The sequence below is a fragment of the Natator depressus genome, chromosome 2 (assembly GCF_965152275.1).
Source record: "Natator depressus isolate rNatDep1 chromosome 2, rNatDep2.hap1, whole genome shotgun sequence".
NCBI lineage: Eukaryota > Metazoa > Chordata > Testudines > Cheloniidae > Natator > Natator depressus.
The window spans coordinates 181343860-181368342 of record NC_134235.1 but is presented as its reverse complement, the minus strand read 5'-3'; the positions used below and the strand labels follow the sequence as shown (position 1 = coordinate 181368342).

Below are 24483 nucleotides of genomic sequence, written 5' to 3'. Positions count from 1 at the left end.
GAGTTTTCAAAGATAATGGCCAATGGCTCTGCAATCACATCCGCCAAGTCCTTTAGCACCCTCGGATGCAGTGCATCCAGCCCCATGGACTTGTGCTCATCCAGCTTTTCTAAATAGTCCTGAACCATTTGATGAAGCCGGGCGTGCCTGACCATGTACGTTCACGCTGCCATGTGGCCCATCAGCCGTAGGCCAGTGTGGTCTACAGTGATCGGATGTCTCCTCACGTGGGCAATGATACACACCATGGCCTGAAAGCACGCTTCCGGAAGATAGGCCCTGGCTCACGTGGAATCGAGAACCACTTCGATAAACTCTATGTGCTGGACCGGCGTTAACGTGGACTTTTCTGTGCTTATCAACAGGCCCAGGTCGTTGCAAAGGGAGCGTACCATATCGAGGTTTCTCCGCACCTGTACCGGAGATCTGCCCTTGATGAGCCAGTCATCAAGGTACGGAAAGATCTGGACCCCCCCGGCGTCTGAGGTAAGCCGTTACAGGCGCCATGCATTTTTTTAACGCCCTGGGGGCCGAGGCCAAAGGGTAGCGCCATGAACTGGAAGTGGTGCCCTGTCACTAAGAAACGCAAGAACCATCTGTGTCCTGGAAATATGGAGACATGGAAGTAAGTGTCCTTTAAGTCGAGAGTGACGTACCAGTCCCCTGGATCCAGGGAAGGGATAATAGAGCCAGGAGATCATGTGGAACTTCAAGTTCTTGAGAGACTTGCTCAGGCCACAGAAGTCCAGGATGGGTCTGAGGCCCCGCTTGGTCTTTGGGATTAGGAAGTATTGGGAGTAGAATCCTCTTCCTTCCATGTCCCAAGGAACCGGCTTCACAACCCCCAACTGCAGGAGCTTGTCGACCTCCTGAACCAGGAGTTGCTTGTGAGAAGGGTCCCTGAAGAGGGACAGGGAAGCAGGGGAGCGGAAAGGTGGGGTATCCACAAACTGTAGTGTATAGCCCCAAGCTACTGTGTCCAGGACCCAGGGGTCTGAGGTAACCCACAACCAGGCCAATTAGTAGGGAGAAAGGCAGTTGAGGAAAGGATGGGAAGGATCCGGCCAGCTGACTGGGGCTCTCAAGCACACCCTCAAAACAATCTCTTTTGGCCCCCTGGGTGCTTAGCGGGTCCAGGCTGGGTTGGCAAGCAAGAGAAGGAAGGGCAGTGACTGCTAAACCTGGTGTCCCTTCTCCTTGCAGATCCCTGATGTGCTTGCCAAGGCCTCGATGGTGGTGGAGGCCGGAATGGCTTTCGGGCAGACTGCAGGGTATGCATGCCCAATGAGCAAAACGTAGCTCTAGTGTCCTTCAACCTGTGTAGCCTGGCATCCGTTTAATTGGAGAAGAGCCCAACTCTGTCAAAGGGAAGGTCCTGAATTGAGGCCTTCATCTCCTGGTAAAGACCCGCTGCTTGGAGCCAGGAGCTTCGTCACATAACCACCGCCAATGCGACCGCCCTCATTGCTGAGTCCCAAGCCATTTGCAGGGAACATATGGCTGCCATGGTCCCTTCCTCTACCAGGTGTGACAAAGTTCTTCCTCTGCCTTGGTGGGTCCTGTGCTTATTGGCGGATTTGCTTGCCTCAGAGGTTCGCGGCAGCCCTCAGTTTGGCCACTTTCGTGGCTCAAAACTGCTGTTCACTCACTTAGCCTCATCGCTGGCCAGCATGGAGAAAAGAAAGAAAAATCCCCGCAGTCTCTGCTGATCCACCTAGTGGATCGGGGAACAGGCCAGAGACCTTCCCCTCTGGTGGAACCCACAATCCAGTTCAGCTCCTCCGGTATCAAGTAGGGAGTTGGAGGGATGGGGGGAACCTGGGCCCGCCCTCTACTCCGGGTTCCAGCCCAGGGCCCTGTGGATTGCAGCTGTCTACAGTGGCTCCTGTAACAGCTGCGTGACAGCTACAGCTCCTGGCCGCCTCCGAATACCTTCTTTATTCTCACCACAGGACCTTCCTCCTGATGTCTGATAATGCTTGTACTTCTCAGTCTTCCAGTAGTACGCCTTCTCACTCTCAGCTTCTTGCACCTCTTGGTCCCAGCTCCTCACACGCACACCACAAACTGAAGTGAGCTCCTTTTTAAAACCCAGGTTCCCTGATTATCCTGCCTATCTTAATTGATTCTTACAGCTTCTTGATTGGCTGCAGGTGCTCTAATCAACCTGTCTGCCTTAATTGTTTCCAGAAAGTTCCTGATTGTTCTGGCACCTTCCCTGTTACCTTACCCAGGGAAAACGGACCTACTTAACCTGGGGCTAATATATCTGCCTTCTATCACTCTCCTGTAGCCATCTGGCCTGACCCTGTCACACAGGGTACCACACTCCTGAGCCTGACCCTGAGGGAAGGAGTCCTGGAACTTCTGGAGGCTGTCCCAGAAGTTAAAATTGTGTTGGCCCAGCAGGGCCTGATGATTCGCCACCCGGAATCGTAAGCTGGCTGTTGAATACATTTTTCTGCCAAATAAATCAAGTTTATCGGCTTCTTTGTTCTTGGGGGTAGAGGCGATGGGGACCTGCTTATCCTACTTGTTGGCTGCCAACACAACCAGCGAGCCCGAGGGAGTGTGGGTATACAAGTACTCAAAACCTTTGGCTGGCACACCGGAACGCCCCATGCGCCTCAATACAGCCACGGTGTTGGCCACTGGCCTTGCTGCCACTGCGGTGCAGTGGATGGCAGAGTAATTTCTGGTGCCCAGTCCGATCACAGAGACCAGAGCGATGGGCTGAACTGGGCCTCCGCCCCAGAGGAACCACTCTCCAGTGACCAGGGAGGAGCCGTCGACGCCTGGGTCTGCTTACTGGTTGTGGCTAGTGGTGAGCGCTGACCAGGTGTGATCAGTGGCTATACTGGGGAGAATGGTCCCGGTGCCAGGGAGATCGGCGTCAGTGGGAACGGTGCTGCGGAGACCGGTAACATGAGGGGCGAGTGGTTCCATGGTGCTGGCGATCAAGACCAACCTCTAGATGTGGATCCGTGAGAAGGCGAACGGTGCCCGTCATAATATGGGGAGCATCAACTTCGCACTGGGGAATAACGTCTTGGCGTCCGGGGTGGGAGAGTTTGGGCGACTGGTGGCACGGTTGCAACCTGCCACAGGATTGCTTGTCCAGAGACCTACAGCGCTCCCCCACCCCTAGAGGGGTCTTAACAGCTGGCTAGCCCTCTCAGGGCGCCTTAGCTTGGTCCTGTGGCAACGGAGACATCACAGGAGGTGGTGGAGACCTGTGCTTTCTGCGCCTTGGCTTGCAATGACGATGGTGCAGGCAGGATGGTGGGTCCCATACTGCTCACCAGAATCAGTGACAGACCTTTAAGAGTGCTAAGAGCCCCAGCCAGGGAGGCATACTCTGGAGAAGGTTGGTGGACAGGCCCAATCCCTCTACTGGATGACCCCAGGGGCCTTCTTGCCTGGTGCTGGCAAGTGCTTCTTCGCCTTCTTCTTCAGCACTGGTGCCGGCACCAAGAGGTGCGGGTGCCGGTGGTGCACTGCACACGGAGGCCAAAGTACTCGGTGCAGCCTGCATAGAGGGCTCGGAAGCCGGGAGGAGAGCGGATTTCACCAGGAGATCCCTGAGGCAAATGTCCCTCTCCTTCTGGATGAGAGGCCGAAAGTTCTTACAGATCTGGCAACGCTCCTTGATTTGTGATTCCCCCAAGCACTTAAGGCAGCTATTGTGGTGGTCACTCACAGGCATAGGCCTGCCACAGACTGAGCAGGGCTTAAATTCGGGAGCTTGGGGCAAAGTGCCCGCTGGGAACTTAACTATCAGCTAACTATGCACTTAACAACTACTTAACACTAACTACAATCGAATAAAGGCCTGAAGTCCAACGGGAGAAACCGTTAGCTCTTGACAAGCAAGAGAGGCGCTCTGACTGACACCATGGACTGTAAGAAGGAACTGAGAGGGCGTGGCCTGGCAGCACCTGGATATACCGCGGCATGAGCACGGCACTGTAGAGGGCACTACAGTCGGCCCTATGGGTTACGCTGAGGCAAGCTGACGGCCGCGCATGTGGGCGGGCGCACACCTAGAATGGAATCAACATGAGCAAGCACTTGAATAATAACTGGATACATAAGAACATAAAACAATCAACTGTACATAGTGCTTATTTACAAAGCAATGTTCAAAATGAAGCAGATGGAGTACACAGGAACTTTCCAAGTCTTTGATGGAGTTCAGTTGCCTTTCTAATCCCTTGCCAGTGAGGACTCATTCTTAGATTATAAGGGTACATTTGATAAGCAAATTTTTTGTCTGTAGAACGTGCCAATTTGCACCAAAAGTGGCATGTATTTTACTTTTTTCCCCTCCAGAAGGATATTCCCCAGAACTCTCTACATTGCCTTTATTTATTCCATTGCCACTTCCCTGAAACAGGCTCAGTTCAAACACAGATACAAAGATTTCTAAACACACTAACATCTGCAGAAACTTTATACTTGATGGAAATTACACAATGTTTAATACTTTATCTCTGTGCCTCTAAACATTAGCACATTTAGCATACTATACCTTTTATAATATTTTCTCAAAGAATTTGAAGAGCAACTAGCAAAAGACACAAAAACTAACTGGAAATTTTTTTTAAAGTACAACACAAGCAGGAAGTCTGCCAAACCATCAGTGGAGCCGCTGGACAACTGAGGTGCTAAAGGAGCACTCAAGGAAGACAAGGCCATTGCAGAGATGCTAAATGAATTCTTTGCATCAGTCTTCACTGCAGAGGATGTGAGGGAGATTCCCACACCTAAGCCATTCTTTTTAGGTGACAAATCTGAGAACTGTCCCAGATTAAGGTGTTGATAGAGGAGTTTTTGGAACAAATTGATAAATTAAAGAATAATAAGTCACCAGGACGTGATGGTATTCACCCAAACATTCTGAAAGAGCTCAAATATGCAATTGTAGAACTACTAACTATGGTATGTAGCCTATTGCTTAAATCAGCTTCTGTACCAGATGACTGGAGAATAGCTAATATAACACTCATGTTTAAAAAAGGCTCCAGAGGTGAACCTGGCAATTACAGACTAGTAAGCCTAACTTCAGTACCACGCAAACTGGCTGAAACTATAGTAAAGAACAGAATTATCAGACACACAGATGAACACGAGGTCGGTGAAGAGTCAACACAGCTTTTGTTAAGGGAAATCATGCATCACTAATCTATTAGAATTCTTTGAGGATGTCAACAAACGTGGACAAAGGTGATCCAGTGGACATACTGTACTTGGACTTTCAGAAAGTCTTTGGACAAGGTCCCACACCAAAGGCTTGTAAGCAATTATGGGATAATAGGGCAGCTCCTCTCATGGATCAGTAACTGGTTACGATAGGAAAACAAAGGGCATGAATAAATGGTCAATTTTCACAGAGGAGAGAGATAAAGATTGGGGTCCCACAAGGATCTGTACTGGGACAAGTGCTGTTCAACATACTCTTAAATTATCTGGAAAAAAAGGTAAACAGTGAGGTGGCAAATTTTGCAGACAGTTCTAAACTACTCAAGATAGTTAAGTCCACAGCTGACTGCGAAGCGTTACAAATTAGCGGTTACTACTCCAGAAAGATCTTCGGGTCGTCATGGATGGTTCTCTGAAAATATCTGCTCAATGTGCAGCGGAAGTCAAAAAAGCTAGGACTGTGAGGAACTATTAGGAAGGGGATAGAAAGTAACACAGAATATACCATAATGCCACTATATAAATCCATAGTACACCCACATTTTGAATACTGTGTGCAGTTCTGGTTGGTCCATCTTAAAAATCTATTAGAATTGGAAAAAATACAGAGGGCCAATAAAAATTATTAGGAGTATGGAACAGTTTCCGTATGAGGAGAGATTAAAAAGACTGGAACTCTTCATCTTAGAAAAGAGATTAAGAGTGGGTATGATAAAGGTCTATAAAATAATGGTGCGGAGAAAGTGATTAGGAAAGCGTTAATTACCACTTCACATAAACCAGGAGTCTCCCAATGAAATTAATAGGCAGCAGATTTAAAACAAACATAAGGAAGTACTTCTTCATACAATGCACAGTCAACCTGTGGAACTTGTTGCCAGGGGATGTTGTGAAGCCCAAAAATATAACTGGGTTCAAAAAAGAACGAGAAGTTCATGGAGAATAGGTCCATCAATGGCTCTTAGCCAAGATGATCATCATGACAAAACCCCATACTCTCTCTGTCACTAAACCTCTGCCTACTAGATGCTGAGACTGGACGACAGGGGATGGATCACTTGGTAATTGCCCTGTTCTGTTCACGCCCTCTGAAGCATCTAGCATCGGCCACTGTTGGAAGCCGGGATACTGGGCTAGATGGACCATTGGTCTTACCCACCATGGCCATTCTTATGTTCTTATCAGTCACTACTGCTTAACAGTAACAGACCACTGATAGTTTTTTAAAGAATGCTTTTGTAAATATCACTATAGGAATTTTCCAACTAAATCATCCCATAATATATATTTTACTAAAACTTGTGAATACAATCAATTTTCACTGGTGATTTTTTGACAGTGGTCTCTGATCAAAGTTTCAGAATTAATCATTTAAGAACTCTAAAACTAGTTATAAAAAGTGTATACTCTTGCAATAGTTTCTCAGAGGATCTAGCTTGATTACAAACCTCTTTGAAATCTGACAGTATTAAAATAATTGTTCAGCTTTGTCTTATGGGAGTTAAATAATGTGGCAGTCACAGTCTGAATAAACTTGGAAGTTTCCCACCTGGAAATTTGCTTCAGTACTTAACAGGGAGTAAGCATTACTGTCCCAATCATCTTCTGAAACTGCTTATATAGCTGGGGTTAGCCAAGGTGTAAAACTTTCTTTGGGACAGTGTTTTCATAAATATACATACAGAAATGCTTTATACTTATAACAAAAGTAAGAGGAAAAGGATTTCTTCTTGCTTGCCTGACTGTCAATTATCTGTTCCAGCTTTCCAAATTCAGGATGGGGTCTCCAGAAGAGGTATGGATGGTAAGAGGAAGAGACTGGCTGTGTTATCTCCTAATCCACTGCAGAGGGAGACAAACCTGGCTAAAAGGTCTTGTGGAGAAAAATGGCACTTGTTAACGTGGATACCAAATTAGAGCTTGTGTCAGGGAAAGAAGCCAATGTGAAATGCTCTGTTAATCTATAAAACAAATAAGGCCTGGGCCGCCTCAAATGTTCCCACATGACTACATCAAAACGCCTCAGACTGACTTGAAGAAATGATCTCTAATGGTGAGAGGATATTGCAATTTCTACCCAATCAGTCCATGGCATGTGTACAGAAATTATCAGCACAGGAGCTCAATGTGATGCAGACAGCATTTTTTGAAATATAAATATTTATATGTAGGAGCTAGACAGACTACTAATTTATTTCACAAATACATCTCACTTAGTCACCAAATATCAATCTCTCATCATTAACCTGGAGTGGACTTTGACTGGCAACCTAGGCTCTGTATTCCATTACCAGTCCCCTAATCTATGAAACAGTGATATTCTGGCTATTTTCAACAGTTTTAGGCTGAGTTCATTCTGAACTCAACATTAACCTCCATAATTTTGGAAGGTTTACATGAGACTGAAACAGTCCACAAACACGTATTTGGGGCATTTGTAAATGACAAACATTTATTAAAGGTGTGCAGTGAAATTTTCAGTGTATAAGGTATTAAGAAGCATAAAGATTCAAATGGGGCTTCTATATCCTGTAAGTCCTTCTGAAAATCTTCCCTGTATTTAGGTAGACAAACTTTTTAAAATTATATATCATTCAATGAATTTTAAGAGAACAATTTTGATCAATGAGGTATATCTTTTCAGTCTACATAGTTGCATGCCTGGAAAGGTTGGGGGCAAAATTTACACTGGACAATTAGGTATTTATTTACAATTTATTTCGAAGAAAATTTTTATGAAAACAAACTAATTAAAAATTCAGTGGTACTAGACTATTTTATGATAGTTGCAATTGCAAAACTGGTAAGAGTTTGCTAAAATGGAAAAACACTAGTTGTCATTCTCCTGATAACCTTGCTGGTCACAAATTCCCCACTTTATTTCCTTCTTGCTTAGTTTAATGTTTACCATATTCTAAATCTATGGCTCAAAATATTTGACCTTGCCACAACAACATTACCACAACAAACAGAAAATTCCTGTTACCATTAAGCATCAAATACATTTATTGCTGCGTAATTCACCAGACTTACTCCTCAGTCTGGCTTTGCCTTGCATGTATTTGTTTTCAAAAGGAAAACATTATGTTTGAAATTTATAATTGAGAATTCTTCTAAAATGCTTCCTTTACTGAAAATTGACAGTTGGGGTTTGTCTTCAATAGTCTTTTTACCTTGAATTACTTTATTGCCAATTAATTCAAGGTAACTAACACGTTTGTAAAGGCTAGCATGGATATTCCTGAAATATTTTTTCCCAGAACACAAGTATTTAACCCTTATCCTAGGACTCAGCCCTTAAAACACTGAGAACAAATCTGTAGTCTGTAGTTTTTAAAGAAACATTTTAAACAAAATTAAAAATCAACACAATTTAAGTTTACAGTGTGCCTTCAACTAATTACCCCAACTTCCTGGCTGGGGCTTAGGTTGAGCACAACACAACAATCAAATTTTATTTTATGACAATTGGCATGTCAAATCACCTTTACATTTATTATTCTGACTCTGGATATATTGTGGTTTCATTTTTACATTCAACTGCAAAATATAGATATTCTACCCCCAAAATCAAACTTTTTAAGAACCACAGGTACAATACAATGTCTTCCAGCTTAAAAGTTTTGCATTATAACCTTACAAAGAAAGAAAGGCTATTAAGAGATGACATCATCCTTAGAACTATCTGAACTTTTTGCTGACCAACAACACTGTAAAATTTCTTTTCACTGCACTACATCTTTATGTGCATTCATTAGAGATCTCCAGTTTAACATGTATAAGACACCATTGATTACAGTTGCAATTAAACCGAACTAGCTTTTATTTACAATCTAGGAAATAAAGCCCAAGTAAAGGATTATTGTAGCTTGTCCAATGTTAATGGGAGCAGCATGCATTTTTATTGTAAACTTCCACACTCCTATCCTATGATTAAATGAATACAAAACATCCTTTTCACAGGAAAGTGCGTGCTCAGCAATCTGTTCCCTGTGACTAGCAGATATGGTCAAGTTGATATCAGGTCACTACTGATAAATTTAAAATGTTTAAAAAATTTTAAATTTATGTTTAGTTTTTTTAGGACATGGGATGTTTAAATATGGTGTGACACATGACTGTGGTCCAAGCTTCTTATAAAAACAAGATTTCTTTGTCTCTGTGAAGATAAACAATTCCTCCCCACCGCCAAAAAAGTAAAGAACCAACTTTTAGCCTTGCTATCTGTGTACCGAACATTCTCTCTCTCTCTCTCTCTCTCAAAGGGACTGATTTTTATTTTTTTTTCCCTGTCCACACCATTAAGGAAAAAAAGAGTTATAACATTAGGCCATAAACATATTTAAAGAGGATTATTTTTTTAGTGTAAATGGGACAGACTCCATGTTCGGAAAGAATGGAAACAGCAAAGTCCTCCTGAGGTCAAGCCTTAAAAGAACAATCTTCAGAACCAACAGAATTAAGACCTTATACATGCACACTTATGAAGAAAGGTTAAAGTAGAGCTGTTAAACTGTAATCTGAGTGACAATTTTAAAAAACAGGGGTTTTCTGTACCACTGAAATAAAGATAGCAAAATCCTTTATAAAAAATGGGATACTTAGAATGTCTAACAAAGCAGCATTCTGCACACACAGCAATTATGCAGAATCTTTTGAAACCAATATTGGTGCCTATGACATCTATAATCTTTCATATAACATGATTAAATAAAACAGAAAAATAGCCTGTATACATTGTTAATTTTTTTTCAAGTAATGTTATGTACATTTTATTGCCAGTATATGCACAATGGTAAGCAAAGAACTATAAATACACAATGTAGTTAAACAGTAGAAAACAAAGAGAATGTTGCACACAAGGGAGGAGAGAAAGGGGAGACACTACTTTCCTGATGCAGCTGCTAAAAAAAAGGGCCAGTGACAAATAATGAGAATTTTCCTTTTTTAAAGTTTTTACATACATTTCTACATTTCCCCCTGCCCAAAGAAAACAAATCTCTGCAACAACAGCAAACTGCTTCTTTAATAACCATGTCTCAACTTTCTCTGTCAGTTTCACTTCTGATTAAGTGAAAATGACCTCTCAAAGAATGTAATTGCAAGTATCCAGCTCCACTTTTATTCAGTTTTGTCTTTCAAGGTAACTAGCAATTGAAGTACACTAGCAGTTCCTTATATTTGGCTACATGATAAAGAACAGGGCTTTGAATACACAGTAGCAAATGGTGATTTGAAAAAATAATTAAAAAAAGATTTCTATAGACAGTTTTTCCACAAGACACTATGGGCAGCAGCTCAGTCAAAAGTAATCACCCTGAAGAAGTAGAGAGAATTTTAGTCTAGCACAGAACATCATCCTTGGCACTGCTATTTTCTCTCTTACCAGGACACATTTCCTAAAACTAGACCATACCATAGTAAAAAAAACCCAGGTTCCATCATTCCTGGACAGGGTGCTGTTTTACCCCATCTCTCAGCTAAGTAGCTTGTTAATTACATCTGAGAAACAGAAGACATTCAGGGACATATATTTACTTGATTTTTGTTCTCTCTTTCCGTTATCATAAATACAAAGAAGCATTATTAACAATAAACTAAAATTTGAAAAATAAAACAACAACTTGAAAACATTTTCACGCCTTAATCCAGATGGGTCTTGATGATGCTATTCAAGAAAACCATGCAAATAATTTGGTGCATCTTTCCCAATTCATCCAAAACATTTTTTTTTGAAAAAGTGGCAAGATTCATAGTGCTTGTGATTCTCCCCCAACCCTAAAAATTCAGTGCAGAATGTTGTAGTGCTTTTAAAAAGACAACCAATGAACTGCACTGTTGTCATATACCCCCCCATGTGAGTTACAATACAACACTACTGGTTCCAGCAACTAGGTTGAGAGGAAACATTCTAGTGATAAAGATAAATACATACTGAGCATGCTTGGGCAGAGCACTCCACTCTGAGGCATCCTGCTTAAAGAAAGGATGGTGACAAGGATGCTTCAGGTCCATAAAGTAATTGTTTTCTCTGCTGCTAGAAAGCAGGTTGTCACACTATCACCAGTTCTGCAACACTGGACCCTGAACTGGGCTGTCTTCCACATTAGGATGTGCTAGCTGTACTAGTCCTCTATTGCTCACACTAAATTCTTATTTATGGGACAAACATACAACCAATGAACAATATCACTTTCAAAGAACTGGATCAATCCAGTTTTTTTATGGGCATAATTCTCATATTCCAGAATATCCCAAACAAGATGCAAATATGATGATGTACCACCAACACAGTGACTGAGTCTAGTTGCAGTTCAGACTAGTCCTGCCTTATTTCATATAATTTCTTCTTTCTAGGAAAGGATAGGATATTTAAACAAAACTGCAATAAAAATGGCATGTTATTCTGCAGCCAAAAATAAAAAAGCAAAACAATTTAGATTTTAACTTTTAAAGCTTAAAGCATTCCTGTTTAATTAGCATTTTTAAAAATTCTTCTTAAATACAGTCATAACACTGGTAAAAGTTAATGGGAAGACACACAGAGGAGTGCGAACAGGAAAAGTGATGGGTTAGATTTTTAAAATTTATTGTGTTTTGACCAGCTGATATTAATACTGTTTTCTCTTTGGATTTGAATAATTCTACTGCAACAGTTGCATGCAGGCTGAGGGGTAGCCATCAGTTTAAAAAACAAAAAACAAAAAACCCAAAACAAAACAAAAAACAAACTGGGAAGGGGGAAAAAAAAAAAAGAGTTCCAAAGGTGTGCATGAGAATTTTCCTTTCACTGATATCAGAGTGCCTGTCCTTTCTTTAGGAGACCTGGTTCACTGTCGTCAGTTTCATTAGCTTTGTCCAGAAACATCTGCTACTGTGTCACCTGCTCCAGAGCCTGTTTGTGCACGTTTGATGTAAAGGTTCAATAATTTCATCTGCAGATTTAATTCAGAAATGCATTTGTTTAACATTTATCAGAAACAGTTTAATAGTAAAAATTCTAAAACAGTCTATCAGCATGGGTAAGAATACAGTGAAGAAAGTTCTAACTAAAGCTGAGTGAATAATAGTCTTTTTGCTTCGCTGGTAATTCTGAAACACCCAAAAAAATTTTGTTTCAGGTCAAACTGAAAATGAATATTTTTGGCGAATCAAAAAGTCTGAAAAATTTAGAGTAAAGTTGAAACAAAACGTTTCAGTTTAACCCAACATTTTTCATTTCAGTTTTGGGCAGTTTTACAAAAATAAAGGACTAGAGTCACAAAATGCCTGGGGGAGAGGAGAGGGGAGAAGAGGACCTCTTTAAAAACCTCTAGCCCAGTGTACTCCTTGGGGAATTCTGCAGCAAAAAATTAAAAATTCTGCCCACAATATTTTAAAATTCTGCAAATTTTATTTTTCAGAATAACACTATATAATCGTGCCAGTTTCAACTGGTAATTTGTTTCAAAACAGCTGTCAGCAAGTATGTCTGTAACAATACAGACACACACAAAATTTCCCCCAGAAGTAGAGTGTTCAAGAAACCCCTACAATAACCCAGTTCCTGTTTTTCCACCCCCTCCTCCCTTCCGAGCCCAGCCGGGGGCCAGACACTCACACCTCCTCCCCCACAGAGCCCAGCCATGCCTCCTCCCAGCCAAGACACCCTACAATAACCCAGTTCCAGTTTCTCTGCCCCCTCCTCCCTCCAGAGCCCAGCCGGGGGGCCAGACACTCACATCTTCCCCCGCCCCCCAGAGCCCAGCCATGCCTCCTCCCAACCAAGACACCCATACTTCCTCCCTCTTGAGCCCCTCCCCGACACTCACACCCCCTATCCCCCAGAGTCCAGGAATCCAGAGGGAGAAACAGCCTGATGCTGGGTCCTAGGCTTGGATGGAGTTTCCCCACGTGCCATTACTTCTTTCCTTCAGGGTGTTCTGGGAACTGCAGCTGCTGGTAACCCTCCAATTCCCCCTTCCTCCCTCTCCCCCTGCCTTGTCTTCTATTTGTGAGCTGGGCTCTGCCAGGTCCAGCAGTCCCTAGTGGTGGCCAACAGCTCTGAGCCTATTTCTGTGGGGAGCGGAAGGAAATTCTGTGTCCACAACATTATTTTCTGCAACATTCTGCTTTGCACAGTGGCACAGAATTCCCCCAGGAGTAGCCCAGTGGTTAGGGTCTCTCCTGAGACATGGGAGACCCAGGTTCAATTCTCCTGATGTGGAGCAGGAACTTGAACTGGGGGGTCTCCCACATCCAAGGTGGATGACCTAACCACCTGGCTATAGAGTAATTCTCACACTCTCTCCCTGGCCCAATGATTACCCATTGTCATTTATAGTAGATATTCATGGTCATTTATGACAATAGATAGTCATTTTGCCAGGGAAAGAGAGTGAGAACGACTCTTGTGTGGTGGTTAGGGCACCCAACCTAGGATGTGAGAGATCCAAGTACAAGTCACTGATCCTCATGAGGTAGAGGGAATTGAACCCGAGTTTCCCACACTCAGCACAGTACCCTAAACCATTAAGCTAAAGATTATAAGGGAGGTCTAAGTAACCAAAAATATTCATCCAACTTTAATAACTGAGCTGTTTTCCCTTCACTGAAAGTAAAAATCTTTAGGTGGTGAATTTAAAATAAAGGAAGAAGTATCTTTTTATGTACCTGCAAATGAAAACCTCAAAACAGACCAACATTCTTCACAAGGAGTTATTGCTCAAGTTATATTAAACGCACACAAAAAAGGGGGAGCTGAAGTAGTTGAGCTGGGGTTAATGTTGTTTATTCCTCAATTTTAGAGGCACTGTGAATAAGCTGGTGTTATCTGTATCAGAAAAAACCCATTTTGATTCTAGTCGCTGGTAGGGTGTTGGGAGCCCTTAATGCTCAGGGTAAGTGGGGTTTTCTATTCCCTAAAAAATCCTCTGTTTTGGGTCACCTTAGGTAAAACCATGTAAAATAAAAGCAGGCAATATCCACAGAGTTGAAGTTTTGGATCTTATCATGCATCATAATACATAAAAGTGAGTCATCTTATGTATTTCCGAGGACAAGATCATATATAATTAATGTTCAATTATCTCTTTTTAAATTAAAATTTTCTGCAAATGTGCAGCCATCCAAAAAGATGCAGTAAAGATTTTCTGTTTTTCAAGTAATATAAAAATAAAATGTACTAAAAAGGTTGTGGCACGCAAATTAATTAAGGAGAACAGAGAGAAGCATAATTGGTTTATTTACTTCTAATGCGTATTTATCTCCCACTAAACAATGAAATTTTCAAAAGGCAACCACCATATGGAGCAATGGTGGAGATGAAAGTCAGCACACTGATTATGTTCACTGTGGAATTACCTACCATCTTGTATAATATATACACAACATTAAGTCAATACACTGATTTTGAAGGTGTACTCTCAACCATCTTAAGGATGTTTATGCAAAGGTTCCTTAATCTAATTTTTCAAGGAGAATTTTTTTTTTTATATTTTGAGGCACAGTTGTGCTTTTGAGCTAATTTATAATATAACCAAATCTAATCTAACACAGCAAAACATGGGACCTAATTCAGCATTTCTTATAAATCAGTGAGAACTTCACTTGCATGAAGATTGGATTTATGATTTGCATATTTTTGAGTCTCGCATATTTTTAAGTCTCACGTATGAAAGTCACCTTGATCCTCTCTGCTTGCTAGAAGCTTCAGCATCCTGGGTTATTATTCCTTCAGATATATATTTTCTTAGTTTTAATAGTTGCTCACACTGTAAACATATACATGCAATTAGGGACTAGGATTTCTGTAAATGGCATCCTCCACTTACTTTACTGCCTGTGAGTTGACTGAGATGTGGTTTTAGTTCATCACCAATTACTGCATGAATAGCTACAAGGCAGAAAACACAAGCCTTACGAACACTGCTCTCCGAATTATCATAACCCTGGAAAGCAAGGAAATTAACATTAATAGCTAGCATATGATTAAAATTCCAAGAGAGGTTTCTTTTTATAGATACATTCCCCCCCAAAAATAAATCACACTAAATGAACGGTAAGGTTACTAAGAGAAGCACTCCAAAGTTAGAAAATGCCAAAATTAAACTTGCCCAAATAAAGAGGTTATTTATCAGTAACTGTTGTTCTTTGAGAGTCACCTCTGTGCATTTACACTTGTGGAATATGGTGCCCCAAGCATAGAACTGTGGAACTGCCTTGAAAACACTTGTCCATTGACAGGTTTCAGAGTAGCAGCCGTGTTAGTCTGTATTCGCAAAAAGAAAAGGCGTTCTTGTGGCACCTTAGAGACTAACAAATGTATTTGAGCATAAGCTTTCGTGAGCGCATCCGATGAAGTGAGCTGTAGCTCATGAAAGCTTATGCTCAAATAAATTTGTTAGCCTCTAAGGTGCCACAAGTACTCCTTTTCTTCTTGTCCATTGAGAAGCACGAGAGATCTTGCATGTGTGCAACATCATTTTCCTACTCGACAAGAATGCGTCCACCAACCACCTCAATTCCTTCTCTCTAACTGTTGAGTCTGGATGTTATATAGAACTCTGAGGTAGAGAGGAAGGGAGTACGTAGTATAAATATACAGAGGTGACTTCTGAAGAACAATAGTTACTGGTTAGTAATCTCTTTCTTCATCAAGAGTCTCTGTAAACTCCCACTTGTGGGATATCAGCAGGATGATGGTGGGTGAGGAGTTCTTAGTTAAATATGGACTGTTGTGCTACTCTCCCAAACTGAGCATCTGAATGCAACTCTAAGGGCATGTCTACACTTACCTCTGGAGCGAACGATCCAGCGGGGGTCAATTTATCGTGTCCAGTGAAGACGCAATAAATCAACCGCCGAGCGCTCTCCCGTCGACTCCGGTACTCCACCAGAGTGGGACGCATAGGCAGAGTTGACAGGGCAGCGGCAGCAGTCGACCTACTGCAGTGAAGACACTGCGGTAAGTAGCTCTAAGTACGTCGACTTCAGCTACGCTACTTTCGTAGCTGAAGTTGTGTAACTTAGACCAATTTAGCTCGCGCCCCCACAGTGTAGACCAGGCCTAAGGCTGAGGAGCAGTGCTTTGTGAAAGTGTGCACTGAACTCCAACTTGCTGCTTTACAAGTCTCCATGAGGGGATCCTTACTAAGGCACGCCATAGAAGCTGTGTTGGTTCTCATGGACAGGGACTTAAAACCACAGGATACTGATTTTCCAGATAAAATGTAGCAGTGTTCCTTACATCTCCGAATCCAATGTGAAAGTCTGTTTGGTAATGAGTACTTCCTGACATTTCTTCCCATATGCTACCCATAACCTACTGGATTTTCTAAAGGGCTTGATCTTTTACAGGTAAAAACAGAGCACCCTCTTTACATCTAGGGTATGGAGAAAAAGTTTTCCCAGGGTGGAAATGGGGAAGAACGCAGTGAGAGAAACATACTGAGATTGGTGGCAATCTGAGACCACTTTAGGCACAAAACTGGGATGGGGCTTCATTATGTAGCAGACACAAAAGCACTAAGCTCAGTCCCCTTCCGAGCAGATGTAATTGCTGTAAGAAAGGCCATTTTGATCAATAAATGTTCAAGAGACGCTTAAGCAAGAGGGTCAACCTATCAGTTCTGTTAAGGCAAGATTTATGTTCCATGAAGGTGGGGGCTGCCTAATGGGGGCAAATGCATTTACCATGCTCATAAGTAACTTAGCGACAACAAGATGAAAGAGGATGTTTGTCCTTAACGTAACCGCGGCAAGTAGATACCTTAAAGAAGCTAAGGATAAGCCCTGAGACATCAGGTATAGAACTCTAGCTGTGCAGGAATCCCAGCTCAGGATGGCGTGAGTCCTCTACCAGTGGCCCAGATTCTAAACCTTTTCCATTTTTGTTTACAGCATTTTATGGTAGAACCTTTCATGGATTGTAGGAGGATGGCCTGCATCCTCCAAGAGGAGAAATGATCCACGTAAGTCAACAGCTTATCCTCCACACTGTAAGGGGAGTGTCTGGGTTGGGTTGCACAATCCTTTCTTGCTGTTGAGACAGGAGGGCTGAAGACAGAGGCAATAAGTACAGTGTTTCTCTGACTAGCTTCAGGGGATCAGAATACTAACGATCACAAGGCCCCATTGTGAGGCCTATGCCAGCTGACTCAGGCTTGTGGGGCTCAGGCTGCAGCCCAAGCTCTGGGACCCTCCCACCACTCTGGGTCCTGAGCCTGGGCTCCAGCCCAAGCCCAGAAGGCTACCCTGCAATTAAACAGCCCCAAAGCCCAAACCTGGGCCAGTCGTGGGTTTTTATTGCAGTGTAGACATACCTCTTGGGGCTATTAACAGGAAGTTGGTGCTGTCCAGCAGAAACATTTCAGAGACAGCACTTACTTGTGTGCATTTGTGCAATATGCTTGCCATTTGTTCTGTTTGCAAGCATACCGGACTATTACCCTGTAGCTCCTTCTGCAAAATATGGCACTGGTTAGTGCTGGTTTCAAGGACCACTCAAGTTGATCCTGAGACCTCCTGCTGAGGAAGTCTGCCTTCGTGTTCTCCCCAGCAAGATGCAAGAGCTACTGGGTGGATTTGGACCTGCATGCACCACATCCAAAATTTTCTTGCCTCCACTAAGAATGCATTCTTCCCTGTTTATTGCTGAAGTATGTGGCCGTGGTGTTGTCTGTAAGCACCTGTACTACATGATGATGCAGAGATAGCTGAAAAGCTTTGAGGGATCACTGCAGTGCACTGAGTTCCAGTAAACTCGTATGAAGTCTGGACTCCCAGGTGTTCTAAAGGCCACATACCTGATGGTCTAGGCCAGCAGTTCTCAAATTGTGGGTCGGGACCCCATTTTATTGGGGTTGCCAGGGCTGACTTAGACTTTCTGGGGCCCAGAACCAAAGCCCGAGGGCTTCAGCCCTGGGCATCGGGACTCAAGTTACAGGCCCCCTGCCTGGGGCTGAAGTCTTTGGGCTTTGCCCTCCCTGCCCATCTGGGAGCTCGGGCTGGCTCAGGCTTCAACCAGGGGGGAGTAATTTTCATTGTCCAAAGGGGGTCGCGGTGCCATGAAGTTTGAGAACCCCTGGTCTTGGCAAAATGCACACACCAGTCTAGACTGGAGGCAATGATGGCAACTGATGTGGGGAGCAAAGGATACCTCTCCCCCGCCCCCAGTGGCTGTTGTCCTTGTTTTCTCACCAATCAAGCTGTTGAGCACTCTAGGAGGAACAGTCTCCTTCAAAGGTCATGTACATTTGGTGTGTAATGATCTGTTCATGTTCACGCAAGCAAAGAATGAGATGTTGGTCAAAAAGGCTATCAGCTCTAATAGCCTTAGGAATATTTGTCTACCTATATTGGGACAACTGGCTGCTAAGCACCGCTCACAACAGGGCTTTTCCTCAGTGACTACTCTCAGAGAACAACTGGTACAGACCACAATTTCCCCTGGATGTCTGAGGAGTGCATCAACTACCAGAAGGTGCTTGGTGAAGACTTTCAGTGTTGTGGACAAGCCAACAGGAAAGACTGAACTGATAATATCACATCTCCACACAGTGCCTCAGGCCCTTGAAGCAAATGTTGTCTGCCACATGAAAGTAAGCACTCTTTAAGTTGACAGTCACACACTAATCTCCCTGGAACAAGGAAAGGATAGCGTCCCCTGGAGTTAGCGTCATGAGCTTGAATTTTCTTATGTACTTGTTGAGGTTTCTGAGGTCCAGAATGGGTGTCAGACTGTCATTCTTCTTGGGGATCAGGAAATAGATGTAAAATCCTTTCCCTTGGTGTTGCGAAGGAACCTCAACTTTGGCTCTCTTCTTAAGAAGGGAATCCGCATCTTACAAAGGGATTCTCTCCTATGAGAGGTCCCCAAAGAGGGAGGTAACCACATGGTTGCTTGTGCAACCCTATTTCTGGAATTTCCTAACCTTTGAGAGCTTGACGTCACAACTGTAATGCCCATTTATGTTTCTTTAAAATGTAACTTCCTAATTCTTTTAAACATTCCCCACCAAATATTGTGGAATCAGACTGACCCCCAACTTAACTCATCAACAGAGTTTGGACCAGTCGGTCCACAGACATCTACTACTTGAGCTCACGGAGTAACTGGCAGCAGCAGCAGGTTGACATCCTCCATGTGGACCAACACTAGAGTAGGATGACACACACACTTTGCCAGTAGGTTTCACAGCCGACAGCAGAAGAATGCAGACTCAGGACTACCAGATTAAGTTCCAGGTTCTGAAGGGAGTGTTTGCTAGTGGTTAGAGACCCTTTTCCCTGTTTCACTCAGCCTCTCCCTGTCCTCTTCTGTTCTTAGCCTCTCTTCTCCAGCTTCTTCCCCCCCATCCCCATCTGGCTCCTATCCCCCAATTCTGCTCTTATTCCTTCCCTGGCTCCTGCTCTTACCCCCATTCCTCTATTCCTGCCCTTCCCCAGCTCCCGCTGTCTGTATCCCACTCTTCACTTCTATCTTCCTGCGGAGCTGGGCTAGAATATACCGAGTACCGGTGGAATCTTTGGAGAATTTAGCTAAAGTCTAACAAGCTTCTCCAGATCATGAGCAAATAGAAGTGTTCTGAGGTTCAGAACCTGTCCAAATATGGGCAAGTTTTCATGGGGATAGCAAAAAAAGGCATCCCTCACAAGAGGGCAACTCCTCCCGCCTCAACAGGACCAAATTTCAAGTCCTTGGTCCAAAGCATGGAGCAAAATAGTTACAGGATTTTTTTTTTTTAAATGGGCAAAACAATGCACTTTCCCCTAATCTATTTCTTGGAAACGGCTGAATCATTTTTACTAAAACTCCCCTCCCTGACCAAAAAAACAAAACCAAAAACCAAACAAACACACATGCCTGAGACACTTAGCACGAAAAATTTCAGTCCAAACTGTTAAGTTTAGCAAAATTATAAGTAACTGAAAACAGGTTCTTATAATGGAAAGTATCTGGCAACCTTACCTGTGGCAACATTTTCTGCACTTCCTATAAGGAGGGTTATGATGGCACTGTAAAAGTATCTTTTGTGCCAAAAAAGTAATATTGGAAAGAAGCACAGCTGAACTGGTACAACACTTTCCATTTTAATACACAGGTTAACATAAAGCAAAGTTTAAAAACATTTAAGCTATACTTCAGTCTGCCCTATCCAAACCTCAGCTCGGCTATGAGACCATTTGGGTATGTCTACAGTGCAATAAAATATCCATGGCTGGCCCGTGTCAGCTGACTTGGGACTCACGGGGGCTTGGGCTGGGAGGGCTATAAAATTGCTGTATAGATGTTTGGGCTCAGGCTGGAGTCTGGGCCCCTCCCCGTCATGGGATCTCAGAGCCTGAGTCAGGTGGCACAGGCCGGTCACAGATGTTTTATTGCAGTATAGACACGTTTGTGGCCCTGTCTTCTCTTTTCTTTCTCATTTTTAAAACAGTGGATTTTATAAAAAAGAAAATAAAAATTATTTTAAAGGAACAGAGAAAAATATTACATGGTATCTAAATATACAAAGCATTTAAACTGAATTAGTAGAGCCAATTTAAGTCACCCAAATGTAGGATAAGATCCTGCAATGTGCTGAGCATCTAATAGGTGATACTCAGAACCTCACTGGATCAAGATTCTTAATGATTTAGCAGAGATCAGCATGCGAACCATAAATATGATGACTGCATAATATTATTTATTTAACATGAACCAGGACTTCTCAAATGTTAATTTCAATGTATATCATCACCGGCCACTAGATTAAGAAATGTGAAATCTTCCTGAAAATAAAGTGTCACTAAAATGGTTTCAAATCATCTAATCTATTCTAAAGGCTGAAAACGTGTTGCACCTAGATAAATGTTTTTTAATGTTTCTAAGATCTTAGGGCTTCCGTGCATTGTGGTCTGTTGAAGTAAATGAAAGCCATTTCTAATCAACGGCACAATTAAAAACTGCAAATAACTAAATTCAGTAAGATGACTGCTAGATTATTCTGCACATCAATACAAAACCAGACTTCAGTTGCCCCAAAGCAGATTCTCCAATGTTTTCATTCTTTGGTCAACTTTACACAAAAAAAGTCACCTAGTAGACTCTCTTTCCAAAAACCCAATCCTGCCCCCCTCGTTCTTAAAATATTTAATTTTAAGAAATGAAGCGAGAGCTTTACAGGGCAGTTTTGAAACACAGATTGAGAACCACTACTTAAAAGTAATCTAATAATAGCCCCAAAATCTGAAATTTAATATAATAGTTTTATTCTTTAGGGACACATTAAATTTTAATGTATCTTCTTAAAGTCCTAGACAGTTATCATTAATTTTAGCTGACTGAGAATCAGAATGACGTTGCTCCAAACAACAAAGATAGTTTGGACCTATCTCTGAGCACCCCATTGTGGTTTCTTTTCCGAGGGTCTCCTGTGTTTGGGACCTGGGCCTCTGGCAGATTCCTTTAAAGTGCTGCTTTTGCCAGGGCAATAATGTCCTTCACCAGCATTGAAACAAATACAGCAAACCCCAAAGGCTTCCCTTTGGTCCGCCTTTCCAACAAAAATAGACTCCACTATAAATACCACTGGACCTGTCTCACCTCTGCTGGGTTTGAAGTTTCAGCCTCTCCATTTCTCTGTTCTTCCCTGTGACTCAATCTCCTGAGAGAAACTTCCTGCGAGTACTGCCCCTTCACTGGGCTCACTACATAGCTAATGCTGTCTCCTGCAATTATACCTTTCTCCCACTCCCCACCCTTCCTTATACAGCCTCTCCTCCCAAGAGATTGTCACACACTCTTTCTTTTGAGTTCCTCCCTCAACCTGACTACGCCCTCTCCAGGTATACCAGATGGAGCTCTCAAGCTCTCTCTAACCATTCCTGGGCCAGCGTGGGCTTTGTATACCCCATCACAAGGCCACAAATGCAACCATCTACTACCCAAATCAAAAAGAAAAGGAGTACTTGTGGCACCTTAGAGACTAACAAATTTATCTGAGCATAAGCTTTCGTGAGCTACAGCTCACTTCATCGGATCAAAGTTTTCCATGAGAGCTGAGTGATATGCTAAAGAGATTTAAACTTCTGGCTTAATTCTTTACATCTGCTATGGTTTCTTACCTGTATTAGACCTGGCACAATCTCTGGTAAAAGCTGAGCAAGCGTTTCTTTAGATACTCTCTCTATCACTTTTGTCTGCATTTTGATTGCAGCCAGATTAATGGGGTAATCTGCAGTTTGGATAATGGGACAAAGTACTTTGATGCACTGATCTGGGCTAATGGAAGTCGCCAGCATTGAAGCAGCTTCTTCAGCAGATCTCACCACCTAAAAAAAGATTAAATAAAACAATGGAGAAAATAGTTTTAAAAAAAGCTTGTGCAGTCTAAATTCTGACAGTTCTGCTCTTGAACCTTGCAGTGAAATCAATATATTTTTATTTAGTTTTATTTACAGCTCTACAGTACTGTAAAATGATTTGGACTGGAAGAGACCATTGGAAACAAATTTTCAAAAATCCTCAGCACCCAGCAGTTCCTAAATGGAAGCGGCTCTTCTGAAAATGTGGGTAATAATCTAGGCCTAACCTCTGCATTGTGGCAATACAGACATCAACATTCCCCAAGTCTCCCTGGCAATAGGTGCTGAGTCAAGCCTGGAATCTCTTTAGTGATTGCTATTCCACATTCACCCTTGACAGACTGCTGAAGTCTCAGTTAATATTTTTAACACACAATTTCCCTACTGTAACTCTCTACTTCTTCAAAAAGAAAAGGAGTACTTGTGGCACCTCAGGCCTGGTCTACACTTAGTACCCTGGCCAGTCATGAAACTGGTTTTCAAAGCTTCTTTGATGCACCTCGCTTCCTGCGGTGCTCTTCTAACCGCCCTGGTGTCTGGCTGTGCGTATTCAGCGGCCAGGCGATTTGCATCAACCTCCCATCCCGCCATAAACGTCTCCCCCTTATTCTCACAGAGATTGTGGAGCACACAGCAAGCAGCAATAACAATGGGAATACTGGTTTCGCTGAGGTCTGAGCGAGTCAGTAAACTGCGCCAGCAACCCTTTAAACGTCCAAATGCACACTCTACCACCATTCTGCACTTGCTCAGCCTATAGTTGAACAGCTCCTTACTACTGTCCAGCGTGCCTGTGTACGGCTTCATGAGCCAGGGCATTAAGGGGTAGGCTGGGTCCCCAAGGATAACTACAGGCATTTCAACATCCCCAATAGTTATTTTCTGGTCTGGGAAGTAAATCCCTTCCTGCAGCCATTTAAACAGACCAGAGTTCCTGAAGACACGAGCATCATGAACCTTTCCTGGCCATCCCATGTTGATGTCGGTGAAACGTACCTTGTGATCCACCAGTGCTTGCAGCACCATTGAAAAGTAGCCCTTGCAGTTTATGTACTGGCTGCCCTGGTGGTCTGGTCCCAAGATAGGAATATGCGTTCCATCTATAACCCCACCACAGTTAGGGAATCCCATTGCAACAAAGCCATCCACTATGACCTGCACATTTCCCAGAGTCACCACCTTTGACAGCAGCAGCTCAATGATTGCGTTAGCTACGTGCACCACAGCAACCCCCACAGTAGATTTGTCCACTCCAAATTGATTACCAACTGACCGGTAGCCGTCTGCCGTTGCAAGCTTCCACAGGGCTATTGCCACTTGCTTGTGAACTGTGCGGGCTGCTCTCATGTTGGTATTCTTGTGCTTCAGGGTAGGGGAAAGCAGGTCACAAAGTTCCATGAAAGTGCCCTTACACATGCGAAAGTTTCGCAGCCACTGGGAATCATCCCATACCTGCAACCCTATGCGGTCCCACCACTCTGTGCTTGTTTCCCGGGCCCAAAATCAGCATTCCACGGCATGAGCCTGCCCCAGTAACACCATGATCTCCGAATTGCTGGGGACCGCGGTTTTAGAGAAATCTGTGTTCATGTCCTCATCACCGCGCTGCCGCTGCCTTCTCGCCTGGTTTTTCAGGTGCTGGTTCTGCATAAACTGCATGATAATGCGCGAGGTGTTTACAATGGTCATAACTGCTGCGGTGAGCTGAACGGGCTTCATGCTTGCTGTGCTATGGCGTCTGCTTGGGCAATCCAGGGAAAAGGGCGCAAAACGATTGTCTGCCGTTGCTCTGACGGAGGGAGGGGCAACTGACAACATGGCTTACAGCGTTGGCTTACAGGGAATTAAAATCAACAAAGGCGGTGGCTTTGCATCAAGGAGAAACAGAATGGCCCCCTCAAGAATAGAACTCAAAACCCTGGGTTTAGCAGGCTGTTGATTTCATGGAAGGAG

General features: G+C 43.2%; 1 protein-coding gene across 48 annotated transcripts in view; it reads right to left on the bottom strand.

Annotated features, from left to right (window-relative positions):
* Positions 1-8599: 8599 nt before the first annotated feature.
* Positions 8600-24483, bottom strand: part of CLASP2 (cytoplasmic linker associated protein 2) — a 270485-nt gene continuing 254601 nt past the window's right edge. For 27 of the 48 annotated variants that reach the window (XM_074945445.1, XM_074945438.1, XM_074945450.1 and 24 more), the window contains 3 exons: positions 22291-22497; positions 15015-15131; positions 8602-12137 (listed from right to left, as the gene is read on the bottom strand). In XM_074945445.1, the coding sequence (XP_074801546.1) occupies positions 12051-12137; positions 15015-15131; positions 22291-22497 (411 nt within the window). In that variant the 3' untranslated portion in view covers positions 8602-12050. Of the gene's footprint in view, positions 12138-15014; positions 15132-22290; positions 22498-24483 lie in introns of all 48 variants that reach the window. The other 21 variants (XM_074945433.1, XM_074945436.1, XM_074945431.1 and 18 more) reach the window with 3 other exon arrangements.